The following is a 15,919-nucleotide window of genomic DNA, read 5'->3' as shown; positions in this document are numbered from 1 at the left end:
CGTTCACCGAATAAAGTATTGACCATCAACTTTTAGGCAGAACATTGACCGTTATCTCTGTGTTCATTCAGGATTTGGGAAGAAATGCTTTCCAGTGTAGCATAAAAGTAAAGATCAATATGTGACGTGTACCTAAAATGGCTTGGGACCTAAGTCCCTAACATAGCACCTTCCCCAATATCAGCCGTCTCCAACCCTATGGCAGGCACTTAAGGCTTCATTGATGGTGTCCCCACTGGGGGATCCCTGGCTGGAACTGACTTGTGACAGGGCCTTCTGAGTGGTGCCTCCCCATTTGTGGAATGTCCTCGCTGTTGAGGTGCACCTGCCTCCCTCATGCCTGGTTTCAGGAGGAATTTACCCACGCGTATGATGGTTGAAAGACACTGTTCATGGCAAGCCTGCCATCACCGGCAGAGGGAATGTTTTTAACTGTCCTTAGAATGTTCTAAGCAGTTTTAGAAATGCTTTCACTTACTTACTATGCTTTTACTGTTATTGTGTTGGTTGCCTTGGACTTCTTTGGGAGGTACAGCAGGATATAAAATAAAGGAACCAAGGAACGAACAAATGAATAAGTAAATGTATAGCTAAGTTCCAGTTACAGATAGGTAGCCGTGTTGGTCTGCCATAGTCAAAACAAAAAAATTCTTTCCAGTAGCACCTTAAGAACTAACTTAGTTGGTCTTTAAGGTGCTACTGGAAGGAATTTTTTTTGTTTTGTACAGCTAAGTGATCAGCTTTATCATTTGAACTAGGCATCTACATTTTCCTCCAGGAAAACTATACTGGGGGGAGGGGCTGGGTGGGCAGGGTTCACTTGACATTTGTGGTATAATTTGCAACTGCAATTTTTTGCCAGCTTATAGAACTGTTAAAAGTATGACAAGAGAAGAAATGGAAAGGGGGGGAATATTGGATTATATGAGCACTGAGACATTACTGCTAAGTAGATTCTATCTGGTAGTGTGTAAATGTGGACTAAAACCCAGTCTCAGGGGGCAGGGATGGGAAATCCTCTAATTAAAAGAGTTTGAAGACAGAACAGTAGGAGGCTGCTTCTTATGTGTGCACACAAACACACACGACAAATGCATGTTTGCAAATATTATTCAGATATACATTGCTGAGAGTTGGGGTTGACTGCAGCTTCACACCACCTTTTTACGTAGGGTGGCAAGCATATGTTTGCGATCATGTACTGGGTGTACTGTCATGCGATTTCTGGGATGGTTTCTGTGTATCCACTAATGAAGTACCGCCATGGTTTTCCAAACAGGAACATGCTTTTTTTCTGCAGCCCTCTAGATGTCAGCATCACACAATTCATTTCACCTAAACAAATAACAGGAAGGGGTGGAATCCATGCCTAATGTATCACCTTTGGCCAGTGCTTTTTAACCAAGGGTTACATTGAAGGAGTTTGAGTTGTCTGGTTTGAGAGAGAGAAACCACCTATAATTTTCTAAGCTGTTTGTATACTCAGAACAGATTTCAGAGTAAATTTCTAGAGTTATCTCCACCCCCTCCAATTGCATTGCAGTTGTAGTGTGGTAGGAACAAGTGGAACCGAATTGTGTGAAGGGATTATTCATTGTACCATTTGCATAGTGTTGCATCGTTCTGGACTGGACCCTTCCTAAATGCATGGCGACGATAGAGTCCATTTCAGGTTGCACTACTTACAGATAGTTCTATTGGGTTCCACATGTGTGCACCAACACATGCACAGTTTTTACATATGATTGTAAAAGTGAGGATACTTTGTTCTGTATCCACAAAAGAAAAAGACACCATGTGCAAGATTGCCCTGAGGCAACTGGATTAGTAGCAACGGATGTGAGAAGCTTGCAACTCATGCTCCCTTATCCCATTCCCTAGATAGAACATATATTGTTTGCCCCAATCTTCTTTTGGAGCCTCCCTGTGGAGAGGATATTCTCACTGGAGGAAGATTTTTCCATTCTTCCTATCTGCAAAGCCCCAAACTAGGTCAGGAGCAAAGAAGATCAAGAGCAGCAGTTTGTGGTCCGTGGAACTTTAGGAAGAACTTCCTGACAGTAAGAGCTGTTCGACAGTGGAATTTGCTGCCAAGGAGTGTGGTGGAGTCTCCTTCTTTGGAGGTCTTTAAGCAGAGACTTGACAACCATATGTCAGGAGTGCTCTGATGGTGTTTCCTGCTTGGCAGGGGGTTGGACTCAATGGCCCTTGTGGTCTCTTCCAACTCTATGATTCTATGATTCTCCAGCCCTTTCTCCTTTGAGGCCGTGACAGTTTCCAGGCTAAGATAAGAGCGCCCACTAATACATGACTTATGCTAATGCAATAGTTTTCAGACTATCATTTGAATGTGTGATAGATATCTACCTTTTATTTAATGTAAATGTGTTTCCCAACGTGAAACGTCTTATGTGACAGTCATACCTTCCCTCAAACTATAGTGGTACCTCGGGTTACATATGCTTCAGGTTACATACGCTTCAGGTTACAGACTCTGCTAACCCAGAAATAGTGCTTCAGGTTAAGAACATTGCTTCAGGATGATAACAGAAATTGTGCTCCGGCGGCATGGCAGCAGCAGGAGAGCCCATTAGCTAAAGTGGTGCTTCAGGTTAAGAACAGTTTCAGGTTAAGAACGGACCTCTGGAACGAATTAAGTACTTAACCCGAGGTACCACTGTACTGTGTTTTGTTTCTGGGACAAAACAAGACTTCTCACTCTGCACTGCTTAGTGCCACTCTTGTTGCAGTCTGAAGAGCTCTGTACCTCCAGAGGTACTTCCTGTCTGGCTGTTGACCAAGGTCTATACTCGAGTCCCAGGACCACTGGTCAGCTCACTCCCCTACAACAGGGTTCACCAGAAGGCTTAACCCATCCATTTCTATTTCTATTTTGCATTTAATTCTAGCCTTGTGCTTTGTATTCAGGTTCTTTCCCCCCCTTCCCCTCTTCTAAAGCCTATGGGACTCACATGTAGAAATTCTGGCCCTCTGGTGTTTTCAAACCAACCACATGTTATTCTGCGTCCAGAGAACACTTAGTTCCCATATCAACCAAATGCAGAACTTTTCTCCACCCCGTAACTGCGCCGCTAGGAGATATGCTCAACTGTTCCATTCAACTTTCCCAGAGAGGGAAAGCACCACTTGATCATATGGCAGACCTCTCAAGGTCGTTCTTTTATCACAGTTTTAAATGATGAAGTAATAATTCCCTTATATTAATAGATAAGAGTGCTAATACATGACTTTATGCCAGTGCAGTTCAATTGCCAGGGCAGCTACAACTGAATTGTGAGGCTCTTTTATACATCTACAAGGATGGATAAAAATCCATATATATATATGGATTTTTATCCATCCTTGTAGATATATATATATTCCATTAAGTTTGAATATAACCAGATTTAATATTCAAGGTAATAAAAGCATATAAAAATCTATAGGCATAATATCTTAAAACTGAATCCATTTCCATCTATCAAACATTCTGAGTTAAAGTCTGCTTTCCTGCATGAAATAACAAACCCAGAGGCAATTATATGTGGATTTTTGTGGTGAAGTATTTTAAATACACACAATAGGTAAACTGTATTGGTTATTGTGGAAATCATGACCACAATTCAATGGTCCCTGGAGTCCCAAAGGCTGCAGGATTCTTTTTTCCCTTTGTGGGCTGCTTTGCCCAGGTATGCCCCAAACTTCAGGGACATTTATCATGGACAAAAAAAAAATTCCTTCCAGTAGCACCTTAAAAACCAACTAAGTTAGTTCTTGGTATGAGCTTTCGTGTGCATGCACACTTCTTCAGATACACTGAGAGTGTATCTGAAGAAGTGTGCATGCACACGAAAGCTCATACCAAGAACTAACTTAGTTGGTCTTTAAGGTGCTACTGGAAGGAAAAAAAAAATTTTGTTTTGACTATGGCAGACCAACATGGCTACCTATCTGTAACATTTATCATGGAGAAAGACTCCATGCATAATACCATACTGCATAATCTTACCATCCCTTGCTCCTGAGCATTTCAGTCTGCAAGCAAGCGGCCTTGCTGACTGCCCTCACATGTATGCACCAAAAGCAATCCTTTGTTTCACAACTGCTCCCTGAAGCATATATACATTTTGTAGATCAAGACATGTGCATTGCATTCACGGTGATTTTGGATTATGTTCCCGAATAGAATGAAGGCTATATTTAGTGACAAACCTCTTTCTACGTCCAAAAGAGCTGAACTGAAGCAGTAGCAAATCATGTTTTGTTGCACTGAGGGCTTTGCTCAAGCAGCTTCTTGACAATACATCTATTAACGCAGCTTGATGAGTTCAAGAAACTGAAAATGTAGGCAGTTTTATAGGAGGCTTACATTGATCTGTGTTTAAATTGGTCTATAACACGAATGTAAAACCTATAATGTGCATCCAAGGTCTTCCTTGCATTCTGTCCACCATTAACAATCTCCCTCTGCTGCAGGCCAAACAGTATCAAAGAGGATCAGAAGTGCACTTTACTCTCCTTGTAGAAATACCTTTAAGCTTTGCATTTACAGAACAAAGGATGAAGTTATGCTCGTTGCATAAACTAGGGTGGTTGTTGTTGACTTTAGTTTAATCATTACCCGTCTTTCAATACTACTTTGGCATTTACATCTGTCTGAGGGAGATAATAAATGCTAAGTTTTTGTGCAAGAGAGAATTCCTTCTTTGCACTTAAAACACATCCTGATGTGCCACTTCAGATAACCCATTTTAAATCTCTGAAATTATTCTTCGAAGCCTTGGCAAAAAGCTTTGTGCTGGTCACAACTCTTATTCATGTCGCATCACCCAACCAATGACTCAACAGACAGCATATTTCTCACACACACACACACACACACACACACACACACACACACACAAAATAATGCAAGGATTAGCCAATAGGGTTTCTTCCAGTTGCTATTGGAATCCTAATTCCATCATCCCAGGGAGCACAGCCGGTGGTCAAAGATGATGGGAGTTGCAGTCCAACATTTGGAGGGCAGCAAGTTGCCTACCCCTGTTCTAATGCATCTACCCTTGGTTTTGGATGCCCCAAAGCTGCAGCAAACATTCAGTGGCCCTTAGCACAGCCACATCTATGCCAATCCCTTTTTCTTGTGTAGTAGTTTTTTGTAGCCATCCTTGTGTGCCTCTGGGGAGATTTACAGTCTGGAAAGCCACAAATGATCCCTGCAAGGTGGTTTTTCTAGGAGAGGTCATCAACACTTTGAGGGCAGTGGGCATGTTGATAAGTTGTTCCACAAAATGGCTGCTGGAGGGGGTTGTGACTGGCATATCACAAAATGGCTGTTCTGGGATGTGTGTCACTACACAAAATACCGGCACATCTAAACAGCAGAAAGAGAGACAAGAGTACAAAATGGTGTGGGAATGTTTTTCTCCCATCAATGGGAGAAAAGGCATCACATCACCAACCTCCCCCATGCTCGTTCACAGGGAGAAATTCTTTACACCTCTTCTTTGTTGAGAACAGGAGGATGGGTGGGTGCCCAATCCTGGCATCCAATGAAATGTGGGCATGTTTAAGGGGGTGTATTCAATGTAGGAGAGGTTGAGTCAGTGCAAACAGAAACTGAGCAGGAAGAGCAAACAGCCTTAGAGTTTGCTTATGGTTCAAGACGTTTATATTTACAACCACACAAATGTAATTTGGGTGGTGTAGTTGCTAGTTGTACACTGCTTTGTGTGGGCTGTGATCTAAAAGGAAGAATATTATACTTTGAATAAATGTAGACATAAATAAAAGGGAAAGGGGAAATATTTCACATTTGGAAAGCTAAAAAAAAGAGGAGAGATTCACTCCTCACAAACATTGGTTTTGCTTCACAGAATAAATCAAAGACACCAGCTGGAAATCTGAAAATAACACCAAGGATCTTTTTAAAAAATTGTTTATCAATAGCAGCTTATTTTAGACTGCTTTGCGAAAATAATTTCACACACAAGATACCTCTTTGCAAACTCATGAAATCAACTGGGTGCTACTTTTTCTTTGCTCTCCTAAGAAAGCTTTTGCCAGTTTAAAGCACTCTTCTTCCTGTGGCTTGTTTTAGAAAGTGATGTACTCTTAAATAAATATACTCCTGCCATCCTAGACAAGTCTACTCAGAAGCAGCTCCCACTGATTTCAATGGGGCCAATTTCTGACAAGTGGCTCTGGGTTTGCAGCAGAACAACACAATCATACTCATGTTTACTCAAAAGCAAACCCCTCTGTTTAATGGCACTTGCTCCTAATAAGTATTTTCTGTTAGCACGAGATACCAAATTACAAAGTCTGCAAAACACACAGGAGAGGCCACCACTGTTTCTGTGAGGTCACATTTAGAGACGACACAGCCTTTTAAGGGACAGATGAGAGATGCCAACAGAATGTGACAAAGACACACAAGCCATACTCTTCTTCATATGTAGGTTTAATATGACAATTTAAGCATTAAATATAAAAGTTATTTTTATTTTTAAACACAGTACACCTGAGACACATTACACAGGATTCCATCTGTCATAGTATACAACAGAAGACATGGGAATCTTTGTCTGACGTTATTCAGTGCCATACCTTAATGCACAAAAGAAACAGGCTTTGGGGAAGCAGAGGCCAGGGAGAAATGGATACTTGGATGGGCTGCTATATCCTGCCTTAAAGAAGCTTCCATTCATGGTATGAAATGTGTGGCAGGGAGATGTCACACACTCAGCTTCTTCCAATCACTCCAAGGGCTGTTAGTGAATCTTTTCCTGCTGCCTGGTATTGAAGACACAGGAGCCTGATCTAGGTTTGCCAGTTCTTGGTCTAAGTGAGTTCAATATGCCAAATAGCTGAGCAGGAAGTCAAAATCTGGCAGGTGCAGACTTGTCTGTTCAGAACCAGGACAGGAGGTGCTGGACTCGCTGAACTTCCCCATGACAAGCAACTGTCAATTAGGCACCATGCTAGGCACCTTGGAGGCTCCTGTGAGATGTCCTAAGGCGTCCTTGTTGTTTTTAAGAATTGATGTGTTCGGTAGATCTGAGCTCTATGAACCATACATGCCTCAAGAACGCACTTGCAATGGTCCTCCAAGTCGTGCACACAGCCAACGGAGCGCATAATGGGGCAAATGCACGCTACAGTGTCTGCAGAAACTATGGCACTATGGTTTAACATTAGGGCTGGCTTGCGGCACTGTACTTGCCCAAAGGACCTTTCCCAAACATCTGGTTTGCTGCCTTGAACTAGCAGCCAGTGAAATAGCTGAACAGATGTGCCACAACGCTACATGAGCATGTATAGGTGGTCCTCTACAACACAAGGTTTATCAGAAAAGCACAAGACTAACATTGGCAAAAAGTGACATAGACAACGTAGAGGAGAAAGGATGGGAGCCATTTGTGCAAGACTTGTTCATGTACATTACCTTGGTTACTCAACATTTGGTTACTTGCAGCTGAATATAATGTGCTTACATGGGGGGGGGGGGAGACCCAACATTGTGTTTGGAGTGATATTGGGTGAGATCAATGCTCCGCTTGTGACGCGATGGCTCTTTCACAGATGCAAGTCACCACCGAGTGCTGCACTCATGGAATAATGAGCATGCATGTGTCAACAGAGCTTTTAAGAAACTAACTTGGGAGAACTGTAACTCCATACAAGGAGGGCTTCTCACTTTGCTTCCAAGCAGATACCTGAACACAAAAAACATACATGTAGCAGTGGCTGTGTTTCCAAATTGTCAGTTTTCACTTTAAAACACACACAGAAACAGTAGCAGGAAAAAGGAAGTCATACACGCCAGCATCCAGCTTGTCCTCTGGTACCTGCACTCAGGGGCAAAAGGCGGTTTGCATTGAGAGATGAAATCCAAATGTAAACACTGGAAATAAACATTAATTTCTTTGTCATTTGTGCCGACAGCTGGCCTGGTCAAAACTAATACTTTTCGGAATGTGTGTAGCCACTTTTGCAACATAGAGGCAAACACCATGCAGGAGTCCTGTCAATCATCCCCATATCCTCCAGAAAAAGAACATTGGGGGGGGGGGGGGGACCCATGCAAAGAATGAAAATGGATAAAGAAGGTGATGGATTGAAAGAGGAGGGGCAGAACATCTTGAGCTACTAGTTGCAACCAAGGTCAGCTTGTAACATGGGTCTTCTCACTGCTTCTCACTGCTTTGGCAAACAGCAGTCTCTCAGGACTGCTTTAGCTTTTTGATGGTTTTTACAGGTTGCAAAAGGATTTTGCGAACTACAACAGAGAAGGGAGAGAAACGGACAACTCCCTTCCCCCAGTGTAAATTGATGAAGCTCTTTACATGTCGCAAGTGCTTTGAATAGTAACTAAGGGTGTGATCTGCAAACAGTGACATTCCACTTCCCCAATGAGAGAAAACGTACACCAGGGAAGCTGTCACATATCCTAATCCAACACACGCCCTCTTCCAATGATCGCTTACATGTTTAGGGCTTCACCACCATGAGCAGGGTCCCACATTGCACAGGAGAAAGGTTCTCTGTTTACCCCTGGGGACTAGGGTGGGATGGGGACAAAGACAGAGTCAGCACACTTGTCCCTCTCCTGCCTTCTTCTCACATGCTGAAAGCTAAGGTCCTGCTGTTGGGCTTCCCACAGGCATCCAATTGGCCCTTATGAGAAAAGGGTGCTGGACTAGATAAGCTGTTGACCTGGTCCAGCAAGCTTTTATGCTCAAAATTAGAGTTGAACACCTGAATTAGTGAGACTCACTTTCCCTCCATCAGTGCTAATCCCACAGAGAAATTGGAAGGGGACATCTGCTTAAGATCTGATGCCAGAGATAAGGAACATGTGGCTTTGTTGTTGGGAATACATTTCCCAGCATCCTTGACCACGGGCCATAGCGGCTAGGGCTAATTCCATAAGGTCATGACTAGCCACCCCTGCCTTAGGCAAAGCTAATCCTTGCAGCAAACCTGGCTGGTCCAGAATTTGATAATTTGGTAAATTTCTTTTCTTCCAAATCATAGTGTTTCCCAACTTTAGGAAACATGGTGATGACTCTGAGTCTGGCATGCTTTTAAGTGAAAATAACTTTAGCTGCTCCAACAGAGCTACACTGATTTATGCTTTTAAAAGGATGTGGCCCACTTTTATGAACACAGCATTTTTTTTTGTCAGATGTGACTGTGCATGGGAAAAAATACTTTTTATCACAATTAATAATATCAGGTGATCACATGAGGAGGGTATATTTTTACTCAGATCAAAGCTAGTCTCAAACTACTGGAATATTTCCCATGGAGATAAATTAATTTTCCACATTAATTTTCCTGATAAGAGCACATCCTAGGAGGGGCTGGGAAACAACAGAACAGGCAGGACAAGAAAGAGATAAAAATAAATGAGAGTTTAGTGGGTTTTTTGACCACCAACTGAAAGGAATGCATTCTAATGTTCTTTTACATAAAAGAAAACCAGAAGGCTGCAATATAATGAAAATAAAACAGAAAGAACAGAAAGCACCTTACAAAGTTTTAATATAAAAATGAAAGCCAAACTCTGAATTAAAAATCAAATAGCATTCACCAGTGAATTTATAGAGCTGATAAAGGCATGAAAACAGGGCACCTTTTGAACTATTCTTGCATTCTAATAATACACTCCCCCCACCCACACACCCCACATAAAACCCATTAAGGCATCTTAAATGATGTGCCTTCAGCTTATTGCAAACGCCATTATAATTAAAATTAACTAGACTCCAAAGAGCTGCTCAAGGACTTGCATGCTCCTGGTGGAATGGATAGAGCACAGTGGATTTTTAAGCTGCCATCCCCACACGTCCCAGAAGAGCAGACTTGTTCTGCCCCCAACGACAACAACAAAACTGCTTTCAAAACTTCCCTGAGCTATGAGTAACAAAATAGGGCTCATATACAATACTTTATAACAAGCATCCCCAAACTCGGCCCTCCAGATGTTTTGGGACTACAACTCCCATCATCCCTGACTACTGGTCCCATTAGATAGGGATGATGGGAGTTGTAGTCCCAAAACAGCTGGAGGGCCAAGTTTGCCTATGCCTGCTTTATAATCATTGGTGATTTTATCATTAAAGATTCCATAGCACCTTCCTCTTTTCCTTTTCCTTTAGTACTTTTAGGACCAACACCTGAACTATTCTATTGCCCTGATACAGAGGATCCAATATGCACACAAGGAACATGCCCTGATCAAAATTAAAAAGGAAGCCCTAGCAAATGGGGGTTATAAGTGACATATTCGCTCCCACAACAAATATGTGAAGTCCTTTAGCCCCCAGGCCAAAGCTAGTAAAGCCGTATTCAGGTCTTCATATCCTGTGTAAACAGGTGAGGCAGACTGCAGGGATGAGTGCCCTAGCTCTGATCCTGCTCTCATAGCTCCCTGTGTGTTGGAGAGGGAGAAACAGATGGAACAGGGACTCTGCTGCACTTTGGGGAGCAAGAAAGTCAAGGCTGTGGCACATGGAACTAACAGGAAGCTCCCAGTTTCATACGTTCTCTCTCCACATGGTAACAGTGACTGAGCAGGGTGGGTTCATCGTTGCAGCCCTCCGTCACATGTTTACGCTTAATCTGAATGCCTGAAGAGGGCTTTCGTCATGCTCAAATGCCCATTAAAATGAACGAGAGTCAAGCAAGAGACAACCAGCTTCTTCCACTGGTATTATTATTAACTTTCTCTTGACTATAAACTTTGTCTTGGATCTGGGACAGACTTGCGCGCACCTCATGCGAGCTTTAAATCAGAGCATCCATATTTTCCAGGGGGTGCTTGCACTTCAAACAATAAATATTCAATTGATAAGTGGTCTTTTAAAACCCAGCTAGGCTGCAATGCTATGCACCTATTTAACTCACTTCTGAGTAGACATGCATAGGATTGTGCTGCTATTGTTTGGTCCCACACTTTTCATTTAGATGCCTCACAGGTTCACAGAATAGGCGATCCGTACTGCCAAGTATAGCTATTTGGGACTCTGAACTGGAAGATGCTAAACACACTAGTCCAACCCAGCACTATTATGTAAAGTGATACATTTTACAGGCAAAAATATAATGCTTCTTTCTTTAGGAAACCCTCCCCCCCCCCAATACCCTTCCACTTTTAAGGCAATAGAACTATTAATCTACTTAAGGTTCTGGCTTGTATGCTTTTGCAGGCTCTGATTATACTGTCTTACATGGCACACTACAGATTTTAACCTTTGTTCTACAATTAATCTCAATGACAGCAATAGGGTTTTTAAGTAATATCAATGCTTGTAAGGTAGGAGGGAAATCTATAATTCATACAAAACATTTTTTTGGCAGATGCATGTAATGTAGCTCAAAATGGCAGACATGCCTGGTGTTCTCATCAAGAGGTAAGGTCCATTTTGTCAGCTTCTCATTTTAGAATCTACTTGCCAGCTAATTCTCTTCCATCAAGTTGCAACTCAAAGCAATCCATGAAGTAAATGCAAGATGGCTGTTGTTTTAAGAACTGGCTGCTGAATACCAACCAGGGGAGATGTGAGATTCGATTCGCTGCCCCTTCCAAGTAGAAAGATAATACCAGGCCACATCTACCACAATAAGCACATTTCAGCACAAATATCACAACACATATTCTGTTGGAGTGGTGTCTTTGCAGCTCAACACTGCTGACTTTAGCATTTAACTGTGTTCAAGAACAGCAGGTTACACCTGCCATTAACTCTCAGCTCAGAATGCAGTAAACATCTGAAACTCTGACAATGCTCACTGTACAATCAGATTCAACACACCCACCTGTCACTTTCAGAATGGAAGTAGTGTCTCAAATGTGGCATCAGATACTGTTAGGGTCAGTGGTACCCTGCATCCACCACAGATATGTTTGCAAAAAGAAAAGGGAAAAAGGAAAGACACCCCCCCCATCATTACCATTTTACCATCACCATATACCCCGTCTTTGTAGCCACTGTCTTATTTCATCTTTTCAGTGTCAAACAAAATATTAATGGTGCATATTGGTGTGCATCACAGTGATCCACTACGGAAGCTGTTGTGTGCTGGACATCAAGAATTTCATTCACCCAGACAATGTGCTTGCCGAATCCTCAAGGAACTTTTTCTAAGGCTCCGACTCCTGTTTTTTTTAAAAAAAGAACCAACAATTATATAGTTATTTCTTTCAAACACTTATTTTACCTTACAAAAATTACTCAAAAGTGACGAACCGCACACAACATTAAAACAATAAAGCATCAAAATACACATTTAAAAAAAAAAAACAATTGCAGCAATGACATGACAAATAGGTATTTTAAACAAAAACTATCAGCAGGAGTTGAAATTAGAAACACCTGCTCTGCTCATGCAGACTCCCTGTGCATTTTAGAACCCTTCAAAAGCACATGGGAAGCCTGCATGAGAAGAACAGGCTCATGCTTTGGCCCTCCAGATGTCGCTGAACTGCAACTCCCATCAGCCCCAGCATGCATGGCCAAGGAACAGGATGAAGGGGATTGTAGTACATGGCCACAGGCTCCCCAGCAGTGGTATAGAGGGTCACCCACCATTTAATGGAAAATGATTGGGAATGGGATAGAAGGAGCAGGGAAATTGCAGTCATCCTCTCTGCTTCCTCTTCCGTGTGATTAACAGTGGGTGGAGGAGGAAATTCATGAATAGGGCTTACATATCATAGTTTGTGTAGCTGAGCCTCAATTGCCCCTATGCCAATCCCCATTTTTTTAAAAGATAGCATGGAGGACGGTTATCACTAATGGTCAATAGGGCCAAACAAGTTAAGAGAGCCTGGAAACGTGCCTCATAGGAATAGGCTCTAAGCTTTATCTGCTCACTAAGAGGACGCCAAAGGAACCAGCTATGACTCCAGGTCACACACAAAGCAAACTGTGACCTGGTCTGGCAATATTCCCAGGAAATCCAGTAAGTTTGCAACACAGTAGGAGATACACGTGTTTCAATGAGGACCAATTTCTTTGATATTTTATTAGCATCAAACCCTAAATTTAAAAAGGAATTTTAAAAAATAGCTGAATTAAAAATCAATTACACTACTTGGATTTAACTGAGTACATTGTGACTTTAAGTGTTTATAAATTATGAAAAAATAACCAATTGTGCTTATTTTAGGTTCAAGCTAAGATGTTGCCAAAAACATCCCATACCCTTTTATTCATTTTTCAAATCAAAGAACATGCTGTCTATTCCAGAAAGAAAATATACATTGAAAACTACAAGCTGAATCTCATTAAGCCTCATATCATGAAATATTCACCTTTGATGCCAAATTAGGTTTCAACCCAAGAAACGTAAAGACGGTGTTGCTTTCCTTGGCTTCAAAAAATGAGTCATAATCCTAGAGAGAGGGGAGGGGGGGGAAAGGTAAATTATTTTTAGAGCTTCATCCCACTGATATTGTATCAGAGATGTAGTATAATCATGCTTACTGATATATAAAGGAGTAACTTTATAATAGTAATGGAAGGATAATTCCAGTTTACCCATCATTTGAGAATGTGTGTTCTCGCTCCTGCTTTGTAATTGATATGGAAAAAGGAGAGAGAGGGAGGGAGGCAGAGAGAATAAATTTAGTTAAACCCAGGCCACATTCCACCTGATGATCGGCACCATCAAAGCAATTCAAAGGAGCATAAAGAGCTGTTTATCAGATGAACTTAATAAGATCATTGGTTCATTGAGCATACTGCCCTGAGTGGAAGCGGAGATAATGATTAATAATTCACAGTAATATAACTACATATGTTCATTGTAAGAAGCAAACAGCTCTGGCATTCCATCAAAAAGCATCGCAGTACACAGCCTACACACAGTTCAGGCCTACTTCCCAGAAACAGGTTCTGCTGCTTTCTCAGCTATTGGCTTAGTTTCAAGTTTCACGTGAAAAAAGGAGTAGAGGCTGCAATTTCTGGTTAAATTGCCTAAAAGTTAAATAGTTTTTTTAAAAAATAAGAAGAAAGCAAAACAACCTGACAGTTCAGTGCTATGCACGCCTACTCAGTTCAGTCCTATGCACGCCCCATTGAGTTAAATGGGGATTACTCCCAGGCCGGCAAGTTTGTACAAGATTGCAACATAACTTGAGGCGACACCAAAATGTATAGCTAAGAGCCACCTGTTCCTAAGGCAGGTTTCTAAACAAAAGTTCAATAAATCAATAGCAGGTTTACCTCATATCTTGCCCCCACCCCAAAAAATGGGCAAGGGATAGCTGATTAATTTTTTTTCTTACAGAAATATCAATAAATTTATTCAGAGCCAGCTAGCAAACCCCTTGACTTCTTAAAGAATTAATATCACTGTCTCAATGACAATAAAGGCCAGATTCCTGGCTTTAGGGAGCAATTAGATTCTGTAGGATTACAAATGAAAGCTCTCTTTGCACTGCTTTCGGGAGTTGATATCTTGACAAACCTCTGTGTGTGTTTAAACGGCACCCTTCAGTTTTGTTTGCAACCTATTGCTTTAGCATTCTGCTAAGAGCCTTATGGTCTGAATAGGGGCTTTGTTGTTAAAAGCTTAAAGAAACAAAAGACACGTCATTCACTACTGATCATGTGAAAACTACTTGGGCTAAAAATTCCATCCTGCAGCTACTCATCAATCCTCCTTTTTCAGGAAACCCTATTTGTACCTAAGACCAGCTCACGACATGTCTACAATTGGGCAGTAAGAGGACTGAGCATACAACTCTGGAGAAGCTGTTCCAAAATCTGGGACACTTTAATGGTGGTGCAACCTGCATTTACTTAAGAAACCCCTGTTCAGATCTTGCTTCGGCCACAACCTTGCTTTAGGATGGAGCTACTGGTATATGTTTCAAACTAGGTTTTTTTCTTTGTTTTTTTTTTACTGAAATAACATGAATGTGGGGTGGTGGAGAAAAGAGGTACATGCTAGAGAAAAATCTGAAAATCCTGCACCCAACTCTTCTCACCTACAAATGTCCCAGAGGTCATTTCCCACCTTGCTTCTACGTTTGGAATGCAGCTGTATACATGCACACAGTGTTGAAAAATGACCTGGCAAGAACCATCTGGTAGGAAAAGGGTTAATTCCATCCCACAAATTTTCTCTACTCTTGCACCATATTGCAAGGGAGCCTTCTGCATATGAAGCCTGCCCTTAGATTAACCTACTTCTCTGCAATAAAGGAATAGCACTGATCTGCTTTACAAGATTGTTGTAAGAATTAAGGGCATAATGTATCCAAAGCTCTTATAAATGCAAAATAGCATGTTTAGGATTACCAATCAACCCTCTCCACAGATCTCAGTCAACACTTTTGTGCATGCCTTGTTAGAATCCACACTTTTTCTATTTGGATTTTACATAAAGAAGTAAAAATATCACATTTGTAGATATACGGTATATTAAAGCAAGAGAAAGTATTAAACCGTTTGGAAAAATGGAAGCCAGTTAAGTTCATTATGTCTGCCAAATTCGAATAGTTTTTCCAGGTACTTTTTCCTAGCACTGACTTAAGCATTTTGCACATGGAACTGGTAATGTATTTGCACACATTTCTATCCCACCTTTCTTCCATCATAGAACTCAAGGTGCTGTACAAGAGGTTTCTAAGTCTCCCATTCAGGCACTGACCAGACCCAGCCCTGCTTAGCTTTTGCAAAGTGGCTGTATCATGTGCTCTCAGACCACATCCTGAAGGAAATGAGATTAAGTGAAATATGCCCACCAAATGAGATGTACCACCTGCAGCACAAATGGAAAGGGCATGCAAGTTATTTTGCTAATTACATTAAAAGCATGCAAATTAGTTTGAGAATGTGTTTAGCTTCTCCTCGGGAGCTCAAGAAGTATTCACTGCAGTAGCGTTATACAATTTGCCAAG

At 41.5% G+C, this 15,919-nt stretch overlaps 1 protein-coding gene and 2 long non-coding RNA genes across 5 annotated transcripts in view; 2 read left to right on the top strand and 1 right to left on the bottom strand.

The window, feature by feature from the left end:
* LOC310840723 overlaps positions 1 to 15,919 on the top strand; it is a 51,276-nt gene that overhangs the window by 28,808 nt on the left and 6,549 nt on the right. The window lies entirely within an intron of this gene.
* LOC310840721 lies at positions 5,419 to 7,502 on the top strand. The gene is made up of 2 exons (XR_014562042.1): positions 5,419 to 6,772; positions 6,870 to 7,502. It is a non-coding gene; the product is annotated as an uncharacterized lncRNA (long non-coding RNA).
* The window catches only part of SH3BGRL2 (SH3 domain binding glutamate rich protein like 2), a 30,526-nt gene continuing 21,049 nt past the window's right edge, over positions 6,443 to 15,919 (bottom strand). The window contains exons 3-5 of one of the 2 annotated variants that reach the window (XR_014561984.1): positions 13,325 to 13,405; positions 8,986 to 12,166; positions 6,443 to 8,942 (exon numbers count right to left, since the gene is read on the bottom strand). Coding sequence is in view for 1 of the 2 variants with exons in the window: in XM_083730973.1 (XP_083587099.1) it covers positions 12,152 to 12,166; positions 13,325 to 13,405 (96 nt within the window). In the remaining variant the exon portion in view is untranslated. Of the gene's footprint in view, positions 12,167 to 13,324; positions 13,406 to 15,919 lie in introns of both variants that reach the window. The other variant, XM_083730973.1, reaches the window with a different exon arrangement.

The sequence above is a fragment of the Podarcis gaigeae genome (assembly GCF_964106915.1).
Source record: "Podarcis gaigeae genome assembly, chromosome: 3".
In the NCBI taxonomy this organism is placed as follows: Eukaryota; Metazoa; Chordata; class Lepidosauria; order Squamata; family Lacertidae; genus Podarcis; species Podarcis gaigeae.
Note: the sequence above shows the minus strand (reverse complement) of the source record. Positions and strands in the feature narration are given on the sequence as shown.